The sequence below is a fragment of the Acinonyx jubatus genome, chromosome E1 (assembly GCF_027475565.1).
Source record: "Acinonyx jubatus isolate Ajub_Pintada_27869175 chromosome E1, VMU_Ajub_asm_v1.0, whole genome shotgun sequence".
Taxonomy (NCBI): domain Eukaryota; kingdom Metazoa; phylum Chordata; class Mammalia; order Carnivora; family Felidae; genus Acinonyx; species Acinonyx jubatus.
The window spans coordinates 19,548,026-19,569,645 of NC_069397.1; the positions used below are offsets into that span (position 1 = coordinate 19,548,026).

General features: G+C 40.2%; 1 protein-coding gene across 3 annotated transcripts in view; it reads left to right on the forward strand.

Moving 5' to 3' along the window:
- The first annotated feature begins 1,224 nt into the window (after nucleotides 1-1,224).
- The window catches only part of ATAD5 (ATPase family AAA domain containing 5), a 46,646-nt gene continuing 26,250 nt past the window's right edge, over nucleotides 1,225-21,620 (forward strand). The window contains exons 1-7 of one of the 3 annotated variants that reach the window (XM_053211792.1): nucleotides 1,226-2,297; nucleotides 2,531-2,610; nucleotides 6,030-7,924; nucleotides 8,694-8,802; nucleotides 12,329-12,493; nucleotides 14,247-14,373; nucleotides 15,185-15,266. In XM_053211792.1, the coding sequence (XP_053067767.1) occupies nucleotides 2,608-2,610; nucleotides 6,030-7,924; nucleotides 8,694-8,802; nucleotides 12,329-12,493; nucleotides 14,247-14,373; nucleotides 15,185-15,266 (2,381 nt within the window). In that variant the 5' untranslated portion in view covers nucleotides 1,226-2,297; nucleotides 2,531-2,607. Of the gene's footprint in view, nucleotides 2,298-2,530; nucleotides 2,611-6,029; nucleotides 7,925-8,693; nucleotides 8,803-12,328; nucleotides 12,494-14,246; nucleotides 14,374-15,184; nucleotides 15,267-21,620 lie in introns of all 3 variants that reach the window. The other 2 variants (XM_027034440.2, XM_015083440.3) reach the window with 2 other exon arrangements.

Here is a 21,620-nt window from a genome sequence, read left to right on the forward strand (position 1 = left end):
TTTAAATTTTTTTTATTTAAAAAAAATTTTTTTTAATGTTTATTTACTTTTGAGACAGAGAGAGACAGAGCATGAATGAGGGAGGGTCAGAGAGAGAGGGAGACACAGAATCTGAAGCAGGCTCCAGGCTCTGAGCTATCAGCACAGAGCCTGACGTGGGGCTCGGACTCATGGACTGTGAGATCATGACCTGAGCTGAAATCGGTCGCTTAACCGACTGAGCCACCCAGGCACCCCTCTTTTTTTTTTTTATTTTTGAGAGAGAGAGAGAGAAAGAGAGAGACACAGTGAGAGAGCAGGGAGGGGCAGAGAGAGAGGGGGACACAGAATCTGAGGCAGGCTCCAGGCTCTGGGTTGTCCTCAAAGAGTCCGATGCAGGGCTGGAACTTATGAACCATGAGATCATGACCTGAGCTGAAGTCGGATGATCAACTGATTGAGCCACCTAGGCGCCCCTTGGCTAACAATTTTAAAAGAAAAAAATAATTACCTCCAATTTCATTGGAGAAATTTGCACCCTTTATGTTGTGAAAACAATAGCAATACCATCTTTATGGTATTCAGATGGACACAGTTACATCCGTAGTTAAAATCAGTTTGCATAGCCAGATGCAACAAGGTGGCTTCCCGTTATTATTTGGTATATCCTTTTACCTGACCTACTCAGTTCTTACACACCATGCAGTTAAAAGTATGCACTCAACCAAAATAAACATACTCTATGTCTATATCACTGCAACAATAAACTCATGTGAAAAAAAAGTCAAAGCTAAACAAATCCGTGAAAAGAATGCAAATGAAGTATGAGATTATCATCACTACAAACCAGCAAACCCCTGGAACAACTGGCACGCACTCCAACCAGCTGAGGCCATGATGTTGGGCTCCTGGCTGCCGGGGAGGAAGAAATCCGTGGGAAACAATGCCCTCTTTTGCTCAGTTTAGGGGAAAACGTCAGAATCTCGGATCCTGTGTGTGTATTTCGAGGTAAGACGCTTGCCAAAATAACATTTTATTCCATGGGGGTGGAATGTAATCAATTATTTCCTTTTCTGTATTTTTTGAATTTCCACTTTATTTTTTTGAATTTCCACTTTATTTTTTTTTTTAATTTGAGAGAAAGCAGGGGAGGGGAAGAGACAGAATTTTCTTTAAGATTTTTAAAAATATTTATTTATTTATTTATTTAATTCCTGAGAGCGCACCAGCAGGGGAGGGGCAGAGAGAGAGAGAGAGGGAGACGGAGAATCCCAAGTAGGCTCAGAGCTGACAGCGCAGAGCCAGAGGCGGGGTTGGAACCCATGGACTCCAAGACCATGACCTTAGCCGAAATCCAGTGGGTTGCTTAACTGATTGAGCCTCCCAGGCGCCCCTTGAATTTCCACTTTTATTTATTTTTAACATTGATTCATTGTTGAGAGACAGAGAAGAGCGTGAACGGGGGAGGGGCAGAGACATAGGGAGACACAGAATCCCAAGCAGGCTCCAGGCTCTGAGCGGTCAGCACAGAACCCGATGTGGGGCTCGAACACACCGACAGAGAGATCATGACCAGAGAGGAAATCAGACGTTTAACCCACTGAGCCACCCAGGCGCCCTTGAATTTCCACTTTTTACAAGGGGCTAGCCTAGGGCATCAAAAGTCTACAGTTTTAATTCTGTCACCGACGGACTTTAGTCAAATCACGTCCTCATCCGTGAAACTGGGCGGGAGAAGCCCCGCTCGTCTGAAATCCCTTGGTAAAACCAATCCCGCCTCCTGCAGTTTCGTCCGAGAAGTATTTTGGCCCTCTCTGCTTACCGTCCGCACAGCCTCTAGAAGCAATCCTAAGCTCCGCCCCATGCGCTCCAGACGGCGCGAAAACCCAATTGACAAGAATTCCCTCCGAAGCCCGCGGGTCGGGTCTGCGTTCGGCCTGCTTTCCCGGCCGGGGTCGCGGTCCCGGGCGCTTAGCCTGGGGGCGCCTGTGTCGAGGGCCCCCTGCGCTCGCCGGCCGCGCCCCGGGGTCCTCGCTGCCCGCGCTTTCTTACCGCCCCTTCCCGCGTTCGACTCGGCTGAGCTGGGCCCAGCCTCCGCGACCGCTCCGGGCGGGTGGGCGCGGGGGGAGTCCGGGACGGACCCCACAGCACGGCTGCTGCCTCTTCGGGGGCCGGCCGCCTCCATGGCCTTTAGGCTGGCGGGGCCCGGCCGCTCAACGCCCTAGGAGCCGGCATTCCGGGAAGCAGGGAGCATGGTGGGGGTCCTGGCCATGGCGGCGGCGGCTGCTCCCCCTCCGGTGAAGGACTACGAGATTGAGGTGAGCTAGAGAATCTCCGTCTGTAGGAGGTGGGTGAAAGGTGATCCCAACTTTGGATCCGGGAGGGGAGAGGAGGGACCTGGTGAGGCCCCATAGCAGTGACATTGTGTGCAACAATTGCTGGAGTGTGTCGCTTCCCAAAGTCGTGATAGGTACTGACAAACATCGAGATTGTGAGATGATTGCGGGGCCAGGAAAGTCAGGATTTAAAAGATACCTCGACCGGTCCCCAGGTCCTGAGATGTTGGTGGAACTTGATGTTTTGGACTTGTGAAATGTCGCAGAGGATCCCAGGATCAAGTCTGGGTTCATGGTAAGGAATCAGAACTTTAGCGTTGGAAAGAATCTTTAAGTTCCAGTAGTGTATCCATTTACCTATTGGAAGATGACTGCTTAGATTGCCATTACGGGGGTCAAAGTAATTTTTTAAAAAAATGGGTTTCTCATGGTTCCAGAGCTTAAAATAATGCAGTTAGGAGTTCCAGCGTGGAATGCTGTTATTCTTACGTATTCACCAAATTTCAGTGAAATGCAGTAAGCAGTCGTTATATAGATACTCTAATGCCATGAAGTATTGGAGTAGCATCTCAAGCTAGCGTTCTGAAATAGGCACACTGGTGTCCTTGAAGTGCGCCAAGATGTATGCTTATTTAACTAGGACTCTCCCTTATTTTTTGGAATTGAATAACTTTTGTCTACTTGCTGGTAGCTGTTACGCTGATATTTGTCTGCTAAATCAAGGGAGTTGCTCAGCTTTCTCCGATGTGAAGGAGGACTTTTGGTACTTGAATGAAACAGTTCTTGATTTTTGTGTGGTCGGTTTATCAACCTTTTCGTTACAGTTTCTGCTTTTGGTGCCCTGCTTAGCCTATTTCATAGCAATGATACTTATTGTTTAGTATTGCAAGGGTGAGGGCCTTGTACACATTATTTTGCTTAATATCAACCCTGTGCTGAGGTATCATTGCCTGTATAATTAGAAAGTTAAAAGTAATATGCTTAAGGTCCCATGCTAGTAGATACCAGAGCCAGCACTTGAACTTAGATCTGCCTGACTCCAGAGCCTATGGCATAGTGCCTTTGATACGATCTCATGGTAATATAATAATACTGATAACTCATTAGCATTTTCTCCTAATGCATTTACCATCTCATTTTAACATACAAAATTTTCATCTGTAATTTATTTTGCCTCGTAGTCATCCAAATGGTTAGAAATTTGTCCCAATACCATTTATTAAGTACTTCTTTGCTCACTAGCTTGAATACTACTGTTCTCGTGTACCAAGTTCTTAAATATATACTTATTTCTTTTTCTGGTTTTCTTTTTTATTTAAAAAAATTTAAAAAAGATTTTTCTAAGTTTATTTTTGAGAGATAGAATTCTAGTGGGGGAGGGGCAGAGACAGAGGGAGACAGAATCCGAAGCAGATCCAGGCTCTGAGCTGTCAGCACAGAGCCCGACTCTGGGCCCGAACTTACAAAGTGAGCGATTATAACCTGAGCCAAAGTCAGACGCTTAATCGACTGAGCCACCCAGGTGCCCCTAAAAATTTTTTATAAATTTTTTGAGAGAGAGAGCGCGAGTAGGGGAGGGGCAGAGAGAGGGAGACACAGAATCCGAAGCAGGCTTCAGGCTCTGAGCTGTCAGCACAGAGCCTGTCTTGGGGCTTGAACTCACAAACCATGAGATCATGACCTGAGCCGATATCGGACGGTCAACTGACTGAGCCACCCAGGTGCCTCTCTTCCTCTTCTTCCTCTTTTTTTTTTTTTTTTAAATGTTTATTTACTTATTTTGAGACCGAGAAAGAGCAGGCTCAAGGAGGGGAGGGGCAGAGAGGGAGGGGGAGAGAGAGAGAATCCCAAGCAGGCTCCACACTGTCAGCGCAGAGCCTGATGTGGGACTCGGCCACACAGACCAAGAGATCCTGACTTGAGCCAAAATCAGGAGTCAGATGCTTAACCGATTGAGCCGCCCAGGCTCCCCCCTGCCTTTATTTTCTTTCTTTTTTTTTTTTGTTTTTGTTTTTGTTTTAGTAATCTCTACACCAAATGTGGGGCTCAAGCTCACAACCCCAAGAGCAAAAGTTGCATGCTCCACTGACTGAACCAGCCAGGTGCCCCTAGCTTTTAATGCTTTCAATGATGATAGCTTTGTGATACCTTTTTTCCCCCCTTAATGTTAATTTATTTTTGAGAGAGAGAGAGAGCACAAGCAGGGGAGGAGCAGAGAGAGAAGGAGACACAGAATTCGAAGCAGGATCTAGGCTCTGAGCTGTTGGCACAGAGCCTGATGTGGGGCTGGAACCCATGAAGTGTGAGATCTACCGACTGAGCCATCCAGGCGCCCCTGCTTTATGATACCTTTTAATTTTCTAGAAGTATAATTCCCCATTCATTACTTAATTTGTTAAGATTTTATTTGATAAATTAATTTATTTTTAATGTTTATTTTTGCAAGGGGGGTGGGGAGGGACAGAGAGAGAGAAGAAGACACAGAATCTGAAGCAGGCTCCAGGTTCTGAGCTGTCAGCACAGAGCCCAATGCAGGGCTCGAATCCACAAACAGTGAGATCATGACCTGAACCCAAGTTGGATGCTTAAGTGACTAAGCCACCCAGATGCCCCAAGATTTTTTTTTTAAGTTTATTTATTTTTTATTTTTTAATTTTTTTAACGTTTATTTATTTTTGAGACAGAGAGAGACAGAGCATGAACGGGGAGGGTTAGAGAGAGAGGGAGACACAGAATCTGAAACAGGCTCCAGGCTCTGAGTTGTCAGCACAGAGCCTGACGCGGGGCTCGAACTCACGGACCGCAAGATCATGACTCGAGCCGAAGTCGGACATTTAACTGACTGAGCCACCCAGGAGCCCCTTGTTTATTTATTTTTTGAGAGTGTGTGTGCATGGGTGGTCTCTCTCTCTCTCTCTCATAAATAAATAAATAAGTAAGTAAGTAAATAAATAAATAAAACACATTAAAACATTGGAAAATTTTATTTGTGGTAAGTGTCCTTCAAAATTTTTACTTGATTAGTAAATTTTGGGATGCTAGGTTTGTTCACTGTGTGCATGTTTCTTAGAGATAGGATAATTTGTTTTTAACTAAAAAAGTGAAAAGGGAATGGAGTTAATATTTGTAGAGGTTCTACCATGCAGACTTCATATATTTTCATGTATGGTGTTCATTACAAATTTTGTGGGGTAGGTGCTAGTATTCAAAGGTTGTAAATAGAGACCAATAGAAATTAACACATTTGTACATAAGTATAGTGGCCTTGAAACTTTTTTTTCAAGTATATATATAAAGTAAAATACACAAATTATAAGTGTATGGCTTGTGACGTAACATTGAGATTTGAATGTAGGTTTAATTTTAAAGCTCTTTTTGCTTTAAAACATTTTTTTTTGTTTATTTTTGAGAGAGAGAGGGAGAGAATGCGAATGGGGGAGGGGCAGAGAGAGAGGGAGACCGAATCCGAAACAGGCTCCTGGCTCGGAGCTGTCACCTCCCGAACCCCGAGATCATGACCTGAGCTCAAGTCATTTGCTTAACTGACTGAGGCACTCAGAGACCCCTCTTTTTTCTAATATATATCATGTTTGTTACCTAAGGGAGCCTTCCTTTTTTTATCCAATTAGGTAAAATATTAGATCCATGTTCAAAATTTATGTTTTGTATTATCTTGCTTGACGTAAGTGCTTTCTTTTTCTTTTAAATTGATAGGCGTGCAAAAAGCGAAGGAAAGATGATGACAGATCTTCCTGCAAAACAATTACAAAATATTTATCACCAACAGGGAAGACTGGAGACAGTGTGTTCTCTCCACCCAAATCCAGTAATATTCTGAATTATTTTAGAAAGACGTCCCCCACAAATGAGAAGACACAATCAGCAAAAGAGTGCAAGATAAAATCATTGCCACCATTGCCTGCTGACAGTGGCAAAGACTGTAAAACACCATTGGGAGTGTTCTCACATATAGAGTTCAAGAAGAGAGGAAAGAGAGTTAATTTATCTCATCGACTAAATAATATTAAAGCTGAAAATGAATCTCCAATTGAAATTAACAGTGACGATAGCAAAGAAGACTCCGGTCTAAATAATGATTTTGCGGAAAGTAGTACTTCTGTTTTACTCTGCAAGAAACGTGTAGAGGTACTTGCAGAAAGTATTCAAGATATCAAAAAACAGTCAAGCACTAGGACCTCCATAAAAAGCTCCAAGAGAGTAAATCCTAAGCAAGGAATCACAAAAAATGATTGCAAAAAAATGAGGAAAAGGAAGCACAGAGATATAATAGATCTGTCTGAAAGCTTACCATTGGCAGAAGAAATAAGTCTCCTTCAAAAAGATGGTAAAGACAGGAAGGAGAGAGTGCCTTCCCTAGCTGATGAGATGGACAGTCCTACAGACTGTGCAGACTCTAGGGGTGATATAGCTAAACCAGCCCGCTTAAAGGATAGGACAATAACTGTCTCCTATGAGGAATTTTTGAAAAGTCACAAGGAAAATAAAGTAGACCTACCAGACTCTACAGTGGCGATTTGTATTCCTTCTGAAACTGTTGAAAATATAGTCAAAAGCGGTAGTATGAGTGACCCAGAAACCTGTGACATTTCCCAACACGTACGCTCCAAGACAGTTACCGTTCTTGCACAGGTTCATCCTATTCCCCCCAAAAAGACCCGGAAAATACCCTCAATTTTCTTGAAACAAAAGCAATTGGAAACAGAAAATAGCCTGTCAGATCCTGAGAATGAACAGACTGTTCAGAAAAGAAAATCGAACGTTGTCATACAGGAGGAAGAATTAGAGTTGGCAGTGTTGGAAGCTGGAAGTTCCGAAGCCTCAAAGCCGAAATGCACTCTAGAAGAAAGACAACAGTTTATGAAAGCGTTTAGGCAGCCAGCACCGGATGCGCTTAAAAATGGAGTGCGAAAGTCTTCCGATAAGCAGAAAGAGCTCAATGAAAAATCTTTGAATGATGAAGGAAGAGACGGTAATTCTAAAAAAATCATGGACAATGCTAATATTCAAATGATTTCAAATTATGGCAATTCACAGTCACATACTGACAAAGGAACTTTTCCTAAAGAGAAAAGTAAAAAGCTGAAGACAAAGGGTAAGAAGATGTTAGATACTGGTGCTACTCCAGGTGAAAGTAGACAGGGAAATACTCAAAAGAAAGGAACAACTTTTTCCTTTAAGGGTAAACAGAGTCAAAATAGGCTTAGAAGGAGTTTAAGACAAAAGAAAACGGAAGTTTTCAAAAACACATTATTTAGCAGTGAAAATCTTGTTGGGGAAGACCCTCTAAAGATTTCCTCTCCGTATAACAAGAAGTCTTCAAGAAAAACCAGCGTACCCATTAATGATAAGGTCATACATTGTAAAACCGAAACCGAAGACACTCTGGAAAATGTTTCCACACCCAGGTCAAGCAGAAGATCTGTAAGAACCAGCAGCACCCCTACCGCAATGGTCATTAGAAGTGCTGATTCTGAAGATGATAGTCCAATAGAGGCTTCCATTCCAAAAGCAGCCACCTTACCAGAAAAGCATAGCTTATATACGGCAGAATTAATAACAGTCTCTTCTGATTCAGAGAGCCCTATTAGGTAAAGTTTTGTTTCTATTCTGAAGTTCTAAGTGTTCTCCATATATTAGTTGGGAAGGAAAATGCTTGAAGCATTGGAGAGTATCATTTTTTTCTAGAATACCTGATTTATAAGGCACAAAACAGTTTCAAAATGCTTATTTTTCACATTTAATTTAAGGTCAGGCATGATTTCAGAAGAATTATAGATGTATTTTATTTATTTTTTTAATGTTTGTTTTTAAGGGGGAGAGGGGTGGAGGGGGGGGGGAGACATAGGATCCCAAGCAGGTCTGCCCTGACAGCAGAGAGCCCCGTGTGGGGCTCAAACTCACAAACCATGAGATCATGACGTGAGCTGAAGTCAGAAGCTTAACTCACTGAGCCACCCAGGAGCCTCCTAGATGTATTTTAGATGAGTTCTAACTTTTATTCATCATAGTTGCTAATCCTGAATTCTCTGCATCTAATATGAGATTAAAAATAAGTCAGAGCTTTTTTTCTTGGGAAACTGAGCCATATCGTATGAGGTATATACTTGCATGCTGGTTTTGGTCAATGAAAGAGTGATCTTATGAGGTAATTTTACGATTTCTAAAAGGAAACATTTTATATTTTTTAAGAGTTTGAGTTTGGCTTACTTCTGATCAGTAGTTTGAAACTAATGTAGGGGGTATTTTTGTTTTTAAGAACTGTCCAGAAATTGAAGCCCTAGGTGGCTCTTTTCTATACTTAATTAAAACTCTTACACATAATCATGAAACGCTTCTGAATATCTTTTTTATTCCTAGAATGAAATTCACCAGAATTAGTACTCCCAAAAAATCTAAGAAGAAATCTAAAAAAAGATGTGAGAAATATGAAGCAACCGATGGAGATTTTACTTCTCAGACTAGAAAGGTAATTGGAATATTCGGGTATTCCGTTTCCTAAAACAACAGCTACTATTAGAAGTAATGTGCCAAAAGAATATTCACATTTTATAGATTGGTTATATTAACTATAGCATATGTTATTACTCACTATTTTTCTGTTTCTCTAGTTAGTTTATTAAGTGGTCAACATATCTTATTGTGAGATGAAAGCAATTGATAAGGACAGTATAATTTGCTTAGAAAAACTTTTCTTGGTAAGAGTTACATGTTAGTCATTTTCCTTAAGGCTGCTTATAGGTTATGATTCAATTTTTGGTTTATTTCTATAGGTCAGAGGCTAAAAAGTAGGGTCTGTAACTCTGGGACACGTCTGAAAACCCTTGTACTATTGATATTTTGGGCTGGATAATCCATTTGTTATAGGGGACTCGTGCATTGTAGGATGTTTAGCAATAACTTAGGCCTCTACCCATGACATATGAGTCGCTGTCCAGCTCCCCTGGTTATGACAACCAAAAATGTCTCCACACATTGTAAATATCCCTGGGAAGGAAAAAAAAGAATTGCACATCACCCCCCCCCCTCCCCTGGTTGAAAACCTTTACCCTAAAGGGAAAGGTAGGATGTATAAGTAATTTAGCTGCTTTTAAAAATAATCTGCATATCCACACCTTGAGAGAATTGGATTCTCTCCAGGGTGTAGGCACAGGTATGTGTGGGTTCACAATGCCCGTAAGGTGATTTTGATATAATCCTTGGGTGAATGGCACTGCTATAGAAAGTTGTTATCTCTTTTGTTGTTATTTAACAGCTGTCATTTTTTTTGACTGCTTATCACATTCCAGGCACTATGCTTAGTACTCATCATTAATGTCATAAAGTAAATATTTATCCCTGTTTTGAAGGACAGTGGAGCTAAAGGAGGTGAGAACATTTTTCAGAGTGGATGAAGTGACGTGCAGTGGAAGCCAAGCTGGGTGGCTGGGACTAGAGGCTGACAAACAGGGAGAAAGTAGGGTGCCATCAGCACCTGGTGTTGTCAGGGTAACCAAGTAAGGCTGGGAGGATGGGTGGATATGACTTTTTGAGGTGATAGGATTATTGATGGTTTTAACTTTATTTTCCTGTTTTCTGTATAAACATGAACTTAAAAAAATTATTTTAGGTTTTTTTTTTTTTAATTTTTTTTTTTCAACGTTTATTTATTTTTGGGACAGAGAGAGACAGAGCATGAGCAGGGGAGGGGCAGAGAGAGAGGGAGACACAGAATCAGAAACAGGCTCCAGGCTCTGAGCCATCAGCCCAGAGCCCGACGCGGGGCTCGAGCTCACGGACTGCGAGATCGTGACCTGGCTGAAGTCGGACGCTTAACCGACAGCGCCACCCAGGCGCCCCAGTTTTTTTAATAGCAAGAGAGCATGAGCAGGGGAGAGGGGTGGAGGGAGAGAGAATCTTAAGCAGACATGACACCACGTTCAGCTCAGAGCCTGGACACGGGGCTCGATCCCATGACCACAAGATCATGGCCTGAGCCAAAATCAAGAGTCAGACACTTAACCGACTGATCCCCCCAGGCAGCCCTATAAATACGAACCTTTAAGAACTTTTATCAGGAAAGAAAAAAAAAAAACTATTAAAAAAAAAAAAAACTAATTTCAAGTAACAGCAGAATTACTTGCCAAAACGTGTATGTGTATGCTTTTTTCACATTCACTAAAACATATCTTTTTGTGTAACAGTTTATTTCAGTAATTGAGTTATCCATTTAAATTTAGGTGGATTATTTTGAATACGAACTTAATAAGGTTCATCAGCCTGCCAAAAATTTTGCTAGCAGAACAACAGAAATCTATTACTCTACTATACAGAAGATTCTACTATAGAAGAAGATTCTACTATACAGAATCTTTGTTTTCCTAACCTTCTTACATATATTTTGAATATCCATGCCTATGCTTTTCAATAGTTTTTTAAAAACATTTTGAAGGTTTTAAAAAACAGCAAACATTTGTTTAAAAACAGAAGTATATAAAATTAAAAGTGAAAAGTTATTATCTACTCTCTAGGGGTAACACACTTAAAATTTTTTTTAACATTTATTTTTGAGAGAGAGGGAGAGACAGAAACCGCGTGAGCAGGGGAGGGGCAGAAAGAGAGGGAGATACAGAATCCAAAGCAGGCTCCATGCTGTCAGCACAGAGTCCTCCGCAGGGCTCCAACCCACGAACTGTGAGATCATGACCTGAGTGGAAGTCGGACGCTCAGCCGACTGAGCCACCCAGGCTCCTCAAAGGGTAACCCACTTTAATAGTTACATTAAAACTATTAATGCCCTTCTAGACTTTTTCCTATGATTAAATAGGTATATGTGACTTTTAAAAGGGATCATATAATGTAAACTGTTGTGCACCTTGCTTGTTGGATGTCTTTAAACATAAAAACCTGTAGAACTCAATATGGAAAGCACATTGTCTGGAAGGTAATATTTAAATGCACAGGATCACTTCGTACATCAATGGCAAAGTCAGGCCTAAAGGCCAGACTTCTTATCTAGTGCTCTTTTCCATACTTAATGCCTTTTCAGCCTCTCTCTAGTGGATTCACCCTAAAGGTGACTAAAGTCAAATAGATGCCATGAAGATGGTGGGGAAATAACCAACAATTCTAATCCATACAGACATCTAATATAGACATCTCTCTGGGTGTTTTTCATGAACGTAATTATATTTATCTGAATAAATTTCTAGTTAAAAATAAAGGTAGACACATTACATTAGACATGTTAATTACACTAGACACACTAATTTAATTTCCTTGGTAAGATTTAAGTAACTATTTCTTTGTCTTTTTTAATACGACTTATGATTATAGTTTTATATATGTGTAATGGATTTTATTATTTATTAATTAAATGTTTGAGAGCGAGTGAGTGAGCTGGGGAGGGGCAGAGAAAGGGGGAGAGAGAAAATCCCAAGTAGGCCCCATGCTGTCAGCGTGGGGCCTGACATGGGGCTCCATCTCACAAACCATGAGATCATGACCTGAGCCGCAATCAACAGTCGGATGCCTAACCAACTGAGCCACCCAGGCGCCCCTGGATTTTATTTTTTACAACAGTTTTAGGTTCACAGCATAACTGAGTGGAAGATACAGAGATTTCCCATATACTCCCTGTACCCACACATGCATAGCCTCCCATATTATCAATACCAGAATAGTACATTTTTTAACAATTGATGAACCTGCATTTACAGATCATTATCACCCAGAGTCCCGAGTTTACATTAAGGTTCACTCTTGGTGTTATACATTCAGTGAGTTTAGATAAATGTGTAATGACATGTATCCATCATTCTAGTATCATACATATAGTGTCGTATCACTGGCTTAAAAATCCTCTGTGCTCTGCCTGTTCATCCCTCCTTCCCCACCTAACTCCTGGCAACCACTAACCTTTCTACTGTTTCCAAAGTTTTGCCTTTTATAATTTCTTTCTATTATTAAATACAAAATGTTTGCCACTGATCTAAGTTTTTCAAATTTTTGTTTAGGCAAGCAGTGCTTCAAAAAGTGTATCAAAAGCAAAACAATTGATTGAAAAAGCAAAAGCTTTACACATTAGTAGGTCAAAAACTACTGAAGAAATAGTGACGCCCTTAAGACGTTCATCTAGACATCAGACGCTTGCTGAAACGAAGGAATTGTCAGAAACAGCAGTAAGTATTAGAAATATTTATTGGTGTGAGTTCTGTCCTATTCTGCTGCTTGGAGAAGGAGGAGGAAGCCATATAAAGTTATAGGTAGAATTGTAAGATACCCCTGAGGTTGTGGAAAGAATATCATTTGCATTTCTGTTTTAAAAGCTCTTCGCTCCTTTTGCAAAAGCATACAGTCTGCATCCTCATCATGTCATTTGAGATCCTTCATAGGCTGAATTAGCTCTTCCCTTTCCTCCTTCCTCATATACGCACTTTTTGCTCTAGTCACACTGAATTATTCCTTTCTCCCCAAATGGTGCAACTTTTATTTCCACTTTGTAGTCTCAGCTTGAAATGCATATACCAAATACTCTTTTCTACCTGAGGAATTCCTACTCATACATTAAGTCCTGCTAAATGCTACCCTCTTTTCTTATGTATGTATGTATGTATGTTTATTTTTGAGAGAGTGCAAGTGGGGAAGGGGCAAGGGTGGGGGGCGTGGGGACAGAGGAGTTGAAGCAGGCTCTGCGCTGACAGCAGTGAGCACGATGCACGGCTTGAACTCAAGAACCATGAGTTCGTGACCTGAGCCGAAAGTCCAATGCTCAGCTGACTGAGCCACCCAGGCACCCCTGCCTCCTCTTTTTTAAAACCAGCTTTATTATAGAGATATAAGTCACATACTTATATCTTATTATAGAGATATAATTCACTATTTAAAGTGCCCAGTTCACTGGCTTTTAATATATTCACAGAGTTGTGATTCTATCGCCACAATTTTAGAATATTTCATTACCCCAAAAAGAACTCCTATTTCCCTTAGCTATCACTTCCCAGACTCCCCTCCCTCAGCTCCAGGCAACCACTAATCTACTTTTCTGTTTGTATAGATTTGCCTATTCTGGACATTTCATATAAATGGTATCATATAACATATGGCCTTTTGTGCCTGGTTTCTTTCACTCATAGTGTTTTTGGTGTTCATCCATATTGTAGCATCAATATTTCATTTATTTTTTATTGCCAAATAATACCGCTTTGTATGGCTATACCACATTTTTTTAACCCTTTCATCAGTTGACGGACATTTGGATTGTTTCCACTTTTTGATTATTAGGAATAATGGTACGAACATTCTGATACTTCCTCTTGAAAGCTTTGTTGGTGCCTTCAAGACAAGTAGTTTCTTCCCAAAATGTACTTAACTTCTGTGTGTTTTTTTGTATTTTAGTCAATGTTGCTCTCAACCTACCGTGTTATGATTGAGCTAGCTCTCCCTCTGTCCCCTAAACCCTGGTACAACCTTGAAGCCAACTCTTATTGCATTTGTCTGTGTATGCTGTATTGCCTGACACATGGTAGATGCTTAGTAAATGTGTACTGACCATCTGAAAGCATATCAGACTTTATCTAATACATTTATAGGATGTATGGCTCTCAAAGAGTAGAGCTAGAACTTGTATAGCTCAGTGATACTGACTCTTTTGTCTCGAGTAAAGTCTTTTGGTTGCTTCTTTAAAAAAGAAAACCCATGGTAATAATAAGTCCACCCTTTAATATGTGAACTTGAATGGTATAGCACAGGCTATTGTCATTTATGACATATAGCGTATGTTTTCTGTATCAATCAGGTAGTGTCTGATGAAGAGATGGATGGAGCTGCTAATGTAATTCTCTTACCTCTGGCTTCTAGCACTGTAATCCTTTTGAAATTTAAAACCTCAGTTGTCTGACATATTGTAAAAATGTTTTTCTTATTCTGTCTTAGGACTCTGTAATAATAATAGATTCAGATATTACTTCTTTAAAGCAACCTGAGAAAAATCAGAAGAATCTTCAGTGTCTGAATGATGTGCTAGGAAAAAAACTTAACAAGAATCCTAAAAACGTACCAGGTAATGAGATCTGATAATGTTTGTGACGAATATTAGAATGCTTTGGAGGAATTATATTGCTCTCATTTTAATTTAATTTCTTGTCTTCTAAAATATGAACGTTCAATTATATTACATATATCTAGTTTAATAAGTTAAGTTATAATGTAGTGAAGAGTTTTATAAAGGTAATTGTGTGTATTCAAGTTATTGCATTTCTTTCTATTTAGCTGCAGTTAAGATAGAGATTCCCAAACCTGATAATCAAAATCTTCTGAATAAATTAAAAATTTTCTTTAAAAAAAAAAATTTTTTTTTAATGTTTATTTATTTTTGAGACAGAGAGAACCAGCATGAGCAGGGGAGGGGCAGAGAGAGAGGGAGACACAGAATTGGAAGCAGGCTCCAGGCTCTGAGCTGTCAGCACAGAGCCCAACGCGGGGCTCGAACTCCTGAGCTGTGAGATCATGACCTGAGCAGAAGTCAGCTGCTCGACTGACTGAGCCACCTAGGCGCCCCAAATTAAAAATTTTCTTAAATCTTTAGGTCCTTCCCTAGGCATATTGACTAAGAATGTCTGGAGGGGGATTGTGGGAATCTGTAGTTTAAAAAAACATTCCCAGGAGATTCTGATAATGCTATTGGGAGACCAGATGATTATATAGAAAATTTTTTAATTAAGAAGTTAGTTTTAAAAAAAAGTTAGTTTTGTTAAAGTTGAGAAGAGTTCATTTTTTTTAAGTTTAAGAAGATAGAGCTATAATTGGAAAGTATCTGGAGGTAAGTAGAGATGATAAACTTTGATACTAACCTAACTATTTATTTTTCTAAGGGAAAGTGAAAGTTGCTCCTTTATTTCTTACCAGAAAAGCTCAAAAAACAGCTGATCCTATTCTTGGTTTTGATGAAAACAGGTCAGTCTAATACAAATTCTAAAATGCTGAAATGTCTTATGGAATGTATTTTGTATTTTTTCCTTGACTTTGATGAGAAAGCACGTACATTATCATTTGAACCTTTAAGAAGTTTATTTATTTATTTTTAGAGCGAGGGAGCACGAGTTGGGGAGAGGGGCAGAGGGGGAGAGAGAGAGAATCTTAAGCAGGTTCCATGCTTGGTGCAGAGCCGGATGCGGGGCTTGATCTCATGACCCTGGGATCGTGACCTGAGCTGAAACCAAGAGTTGGATGCTTAACCAACTGAGCCACACAAGCATCCCAATAAGTTCGTTTCTAAAGATGACAATATTGACAGTGCTACAGTCACAATTTGAAGATCAGACATTTTGAGGCCATCTCTAGATAGAATAGTGGAAAAATAAACCAAAAGCACCAAAAAGCTGATTATGAACTTATTCAGTATATATTTAAATACCTGCTATGAGGGTGCCTGGCTGGCTTTGTCGGTAGAGCATGTGACTCTTGATCTCAAGGTCATGAATTTGAGCCCCACATTGGGGGTAGAGATTACTTTAAAACAAAAAAATAAATAAAATGAAATCTTTAAATACCTGCTATGTACCAGGCACTGTTTTTCATACTAGGAATATTTGGGGGAACAAAACAAGACACCTTCCCTGTCCTCATGAGGCTTACACTCTAGAGGGAAGACAATCTGTGACAAAACATTAATTGGGCCATGAAGTGAAAAATTGCAGTTGTGCTAAGAAGGAGAGGTACAGAGTTTTATTAAGTTTATATTAAGTGGATTTGGTCTGGTCAAAAAAGGCTTTGCTGAGGAAATGACATCTGAACTGAAGGATGAACAGGAGTTCACCAGGGGAGGAACAGTGTTCTGGCCAGAGGGAGCAATCTGCAGAGTCCCTATAGCTCGAAGGAGCATGGTGAAGAGAGAGGTTGAAAGAATGCTAGTGTGACTTGAGCAGAGAGCTTGGGTGAGAGGAATGTGGGCCTAAGCTGGGGAGGTGGATGCCAGCCCACGTAGCACCTTTAGGCCGTGTGAGAGAATTTTGTCATTTTGCCAAGGGCAATAAGAAACAGAGGGTTTTAAACACAAAATATGCACATAAATGTTTGGATTTTTGGAACGTCTTTTCTGACTGCTGGATTGGTTTGCTAGATCAAAATCCATAATGATTAATTAGATCTGGGGGGTAGGGGTAGGAGAGAGGAAAGTGAAGGTGACACTCAAGTTCTGGTATCCCTGTGCAAGTGGATGGCATGGTGGAAGACCAGGTTTAGGGACATCATGGGTTCAGGTTATTTTTTCCTGTTTCACTCTTACTGAGGTATAATTACATATTGTTAAGATGCACAAATCTTTTTTTTTTTTTTTCCGAGGGATGGAGGGGCAGAGGGAGAGAGAGAGAGAGAGAGAGAGAGAGACTGAGAGAGACTCCCAAGCAGGCTCCATGCTCAGTGCAGAGCCAGATGCAGGGCTCAATCCCATGACCCTGGTATCATGACCTGAGCCAAAATCAGGAATCAGACTCTCAACCGACTGAGCCACTCAGGCACCCATTAATCTTTTTTTGATTGAAGTGTAATTGACATACAGTATCCTGTTTCAGATATACATGGTAGTGATTTGATATTTTTATAAATTACAAAAAGATTCCCATGATAAGTCTCGTTACCATTTGTCACTATACAGAAAGTTACTACAGTTGATTGACTATACTCCCTATGCTGTAGATTTCATTCCTGTGACTTAAATTATTTTGTGAGTAGAAGTTTGTACCTGTTAATCCCCTTCCCCTATTTTTCCTGCCTCCACCCTCTCCCCCTCCCCACTCTGGTAGCCACCAATTTGTTCCTTTGTCCATGAGTCTGTTTCTGTTTTGTTTATTTGTAAAATGCACCATTCTCTTTTTTTAATGTTTATTTATTTATTTTGAGAGAGAGAGGGAGCGGGGAAGGGGAAGAGAGAGGAGAGAATCCCAAGCAGGCTCCATACTCAGTAAGGAGTAGTGTTCTCAGTTTCACTGTGAGATCATGGCCTGAGCCTAAATCAAGAGTCAGACACTCAACCAACTGAGCCACCCAGGTGCCCCTAAAAATGCATCATTCTTATTATTTTTTTCTTTTTTAATGTTTGTTCATCCCTGAGACAATGCGAGAGAGTGCAAGCAGCAGAGGGGCAGACAGAGGGAGACACAGAATCTGAAGCGGGCTCCAGGCTCTGAGCTGTCAGCGCAGAGCCTGACGCAGGGCTCAAACTCATGAACCATGAGATTGTGACCTGAGCCGAAGTCAGACGCTCACCCGACTGAGCCACTCAGGTGCCCTTCTTATTTTTTTTTTTTAATGTTTATTTTTTTAGAGAGGAAGGGGGAGACAGAGAATCCCAAGCAGGCTCCAAGCTGTCAATGCAGAGCCCAGTGTGGGGTTTGAACTCCCAAACCATGAGATCATGATGTGAGCCAAATCAAGAGTTGGATGCTTAACCAACTGAGCTACCCAGGCGCCCCCTAACTGCACCATTCGTAAGCATACAGTTTTCATAAGTACATTATATCAAGATTTAACAATCTTTCTTTTACGCTGAAAGGTTACTCTTTTTCTGTTATTCCTACCACCACCATAACAAAAGGTTACCGCTATACTGATTCTTAACCATTGATTAGTTTGATTTCTATTGCCATGGATTAGTTTTGTTAGTTTTAAAACTTTACGTAAACTTCAGAACTTCATGTAAATGTGTATATGTATATATATATATATATATATATATATATATGTATGTATTCTTTTCTATCTAATTGCTTTTGGTCAGTACACATACACACACTTTCTTTTTTTAAATCAACTTTATTCAGGGGCGTCTGAGTGGCTTAGTTGGTTGAACATCTGACTTTGGCTCAGTTCATGATCTCATGGTTCGTGGGTTCAAGCTCCACGTTGGGCTCTGTGATGACAGCTCAGAGCCTGGAGCCTGCTTCGGATTTTGTGTCTCCCTCTCTCTCTGCCCCTCCCCCGCTCACACTCTCTGCTTTTCTCTGCTTTTCAAAAATAAATAATTGTAAAAAAAATTTTTTTTAAATCAACTTTATTCAGGTATAATGTACTCGCAATCATATGCATACAATTGAAGTAAACAGTTTGAGGTTTAACAAACGTACACATCTGTGTAATCATCACAATAGAGAACATTTTCACCACATTCCAGAAAGTTCCCTTTTGCCTCTTTGCAATTAATCCATGTCCCCAACTCAATCCCACACAATTTCTGATCTGTTTTCTGTTGATATAGATTGGTTTGCCTTTTCTAGAATTTCGTAGAAATGAAATCATACAGGACGCTCACTTTTGTCTCTGTCTTCTCTTAGCCAAGGTAATATGTCAGTAGTCTTTTCTTTTTTATTACTGAGTAGTATTCCTTATATGAATATACCGCAGTTTGTGTATCCATTCTTTTATTGATGGCCAATTGGGTTGTTTCCAGTATTTGGCTATTATTAATAAGGCTGCTGTGAACATTCCATTCCATTCCATGTGTAGACAGTGTTCTCATTTTTCTTGAGTAAATACCTAGAAGTGGAATTGCTCTGTCATTGGGTAGGTGTATGTTTAACATTGTAAGAATCTGCCGAAATTTCCCAAGTGGTTGTTCCATTTATACTCCCACCAGCAGTATATGAGAGCTCCGGTTGCTAACGCTTGGCATTATCAGACTTTTCTTTTATCGGTTATTTATTTTGAGAGAGAGTATGCACATGCAAGCAGGGAAAGGGCACAGAGAGAGGGAGAGAGAGAGCATCCCAAGCAAGCTCTGTGCAGTCAGTGCAGAGCCCAATGTAGGGCTCGATCTCATGAACTGTGAGATCATGAACTGAGCTGAAATCAAGAGTTAGATGCTTAGGGGCACCTGGGTGGCTCAGTTGGTTAGGTGTCCAACTTCGGCTCAGGTCATAATCTCACGGTTCGTGAGTTCGAGCTCCACGACGGGATCTGTGTTGACAGCTTAGAGCCTGGAGCCTGCTTCAGATTCCCTCTCTCTCTGCCCCTCTCCTGCTTGCGCTTTGTGTCTCTCTCAAAAATGAATAAACATCAACAACAACAACAACAACAACAAAAGAATCGCTTAACCAACTGAGCCACCAGGTGCCCCCAGACTTTAATTTTAGCCATTCTCATGGGTTTCTAGTGGTATAGTATTATTTTTTATTATTTATTTTTTATTATTTTAATCAATTAAAAATTTGAACCTTATTGAAGTATAAATTACATAGTCACCTGTATTTAAAGTGTATAACTTGGTGAGCTTTGCCAGTTGTATATGTAGTGAAAGCACCACCACTGCAGTAAAGATAATGCTTTATTTCCACTATCCAGAAAGTCTTTTCCTCCACAAGCGTCCTCATGCCTTTCTGCAGTCCTCCTCCTAGTCCCAGGTCAGGCAAGCACCTGTCTCTTTTCTGTATGTTAATTTGCGTTTTCTAGAATTCTGTATTAATGAAATCGTATGATAATACACTCTTTCATCTGGCCTCTTTCAGTCAGCTTGATGATTTTGAGATTTGTTCATGTTATCAAATACCGTTGACTCTTTGAATTGCACAAGTCCACTTACATGGGTTTTTACATTACGGTACTGTGAAAATGTATTTTCTCTTCCATATGATTTTCCAATATTTTGCCTCTAGCTTACTTTAAGAATATAGTATATAATATATATACTGTATACACAACATAACGAACTATGTGTTAATCAACAGTTAATGTTAATCCTTTAGGCTTCCAGTCAGTAGTAGGCTATCAGTAGGTACATTTTTGGGGAGTCAAAAATTATGCATGTACTTTCGACTGTGCAGAGGGTCAGCAACCCTAACCTCTATGTTGTTCAAGGTCAACCATATATCAGTAGTTCATTATTTTTGCTGAATAGTATTATATGGATAAACCACTTTTTGTCTACCTGGTTACCTGTTGATGGACATTTGGGTTGTTTCCAGTCTTAAGAATAAAGATGCCAGCAACATTCATGCAGAAGTCTCCTACAATTTTGCTGATGATTCTGTTAAATAGTGAGAGAATTGATATCTTAACAATATTAAGTTTTCTGACCCAAGAACATTATATTTCTATTTTTAATATCTTTCACCAGTGTTCGGTGGTTCTCAGTGTAGAGGTTTTATACATGTGTTAAATTCATCTCTAAGTATTTCATGTGGTTAATGTAATTATACACGGCATTATTTTCCAATTGTTGATTTCTGGTATGTGGAAATACAATTGATTTTTTTTTTTTTAACCTATACCACAGTCCACCATTTCACCTAATGCTATTATCTTTTTAAAAAAAAATTTTTTTTTCAACGTTTATTTATTTTTGGGACAGAGAGAGACAGAGCATGAATGGGGGAGGGGCAGAGAGAGAGGGAGACACAGAATCGGAAACAGGCTCCAGGCTCTGAGCCATCAGCCCAGAGCCTGACGCGGGGCTCGAACTCACGGACCGCGAGATCATGACCTGGCTGAAGTCGGACGCTTAACCGACTGTGCCACCCAGGCGCCCCATAATGCTATTATCTTATATGCCTTTGCTTTACCCAGTAGAATTGTTTGAAGGAAGAAATTTGCTGGTTTTGGACTACTTAACTTAAATTTCTTAGAAGTTTCTTAGAATTATTCTTATGTTCCTAAATTGGTATACTATGAAAGAATTTAAAAAATAATTTATGTTGAAATAACTTTAAGAAAAGTTGCCAGACTACTACAAAGAACTCCTATCCCCTTCACCAAGATTTCCCATGACCTTGACTGTGTTTATTGAAGTGTGGAGACTCTCAACCTGGGTCTGTCTGATAAAGCAGATAAAGCTAGGATACATATATAAGTATGTATATATTTTTTATATACACGCATATACTCAAAGCTATTTATAATTGTATATATTACACAGTTTATCACATATATATAATATGTGTATATTTTGTATTAGCACTTTGTACACTTCTGCTTAAAGTTTACCTTCTGCTATTGGCATATACTCTTTTTTTTTTTTTTTAAGGTTTTATTTTTAAGTAATCTCTACACCCAACATGGGGCTCGAACTTACAACCCCAAGATCGAGTCACATGCTAGGGACACCTGGGTGGTTCAGCCCAACTCTTGATTTCGGCTCAGGTCATGAATTCACAGGTTCATGAGATTGAGCCCCACGTCGGGCCCTGTACTGACAATGTGGAGCCTTCTTGGGATTCTGTCTCTCCTTCCCTCTCTGGCCCTCCCCTGCTCATGTGTGCGCGCTCTCTCTCTCAAAATAAATAAATAAACGTTAAAAAAAGAAAAAAGTTGTATGCTCTA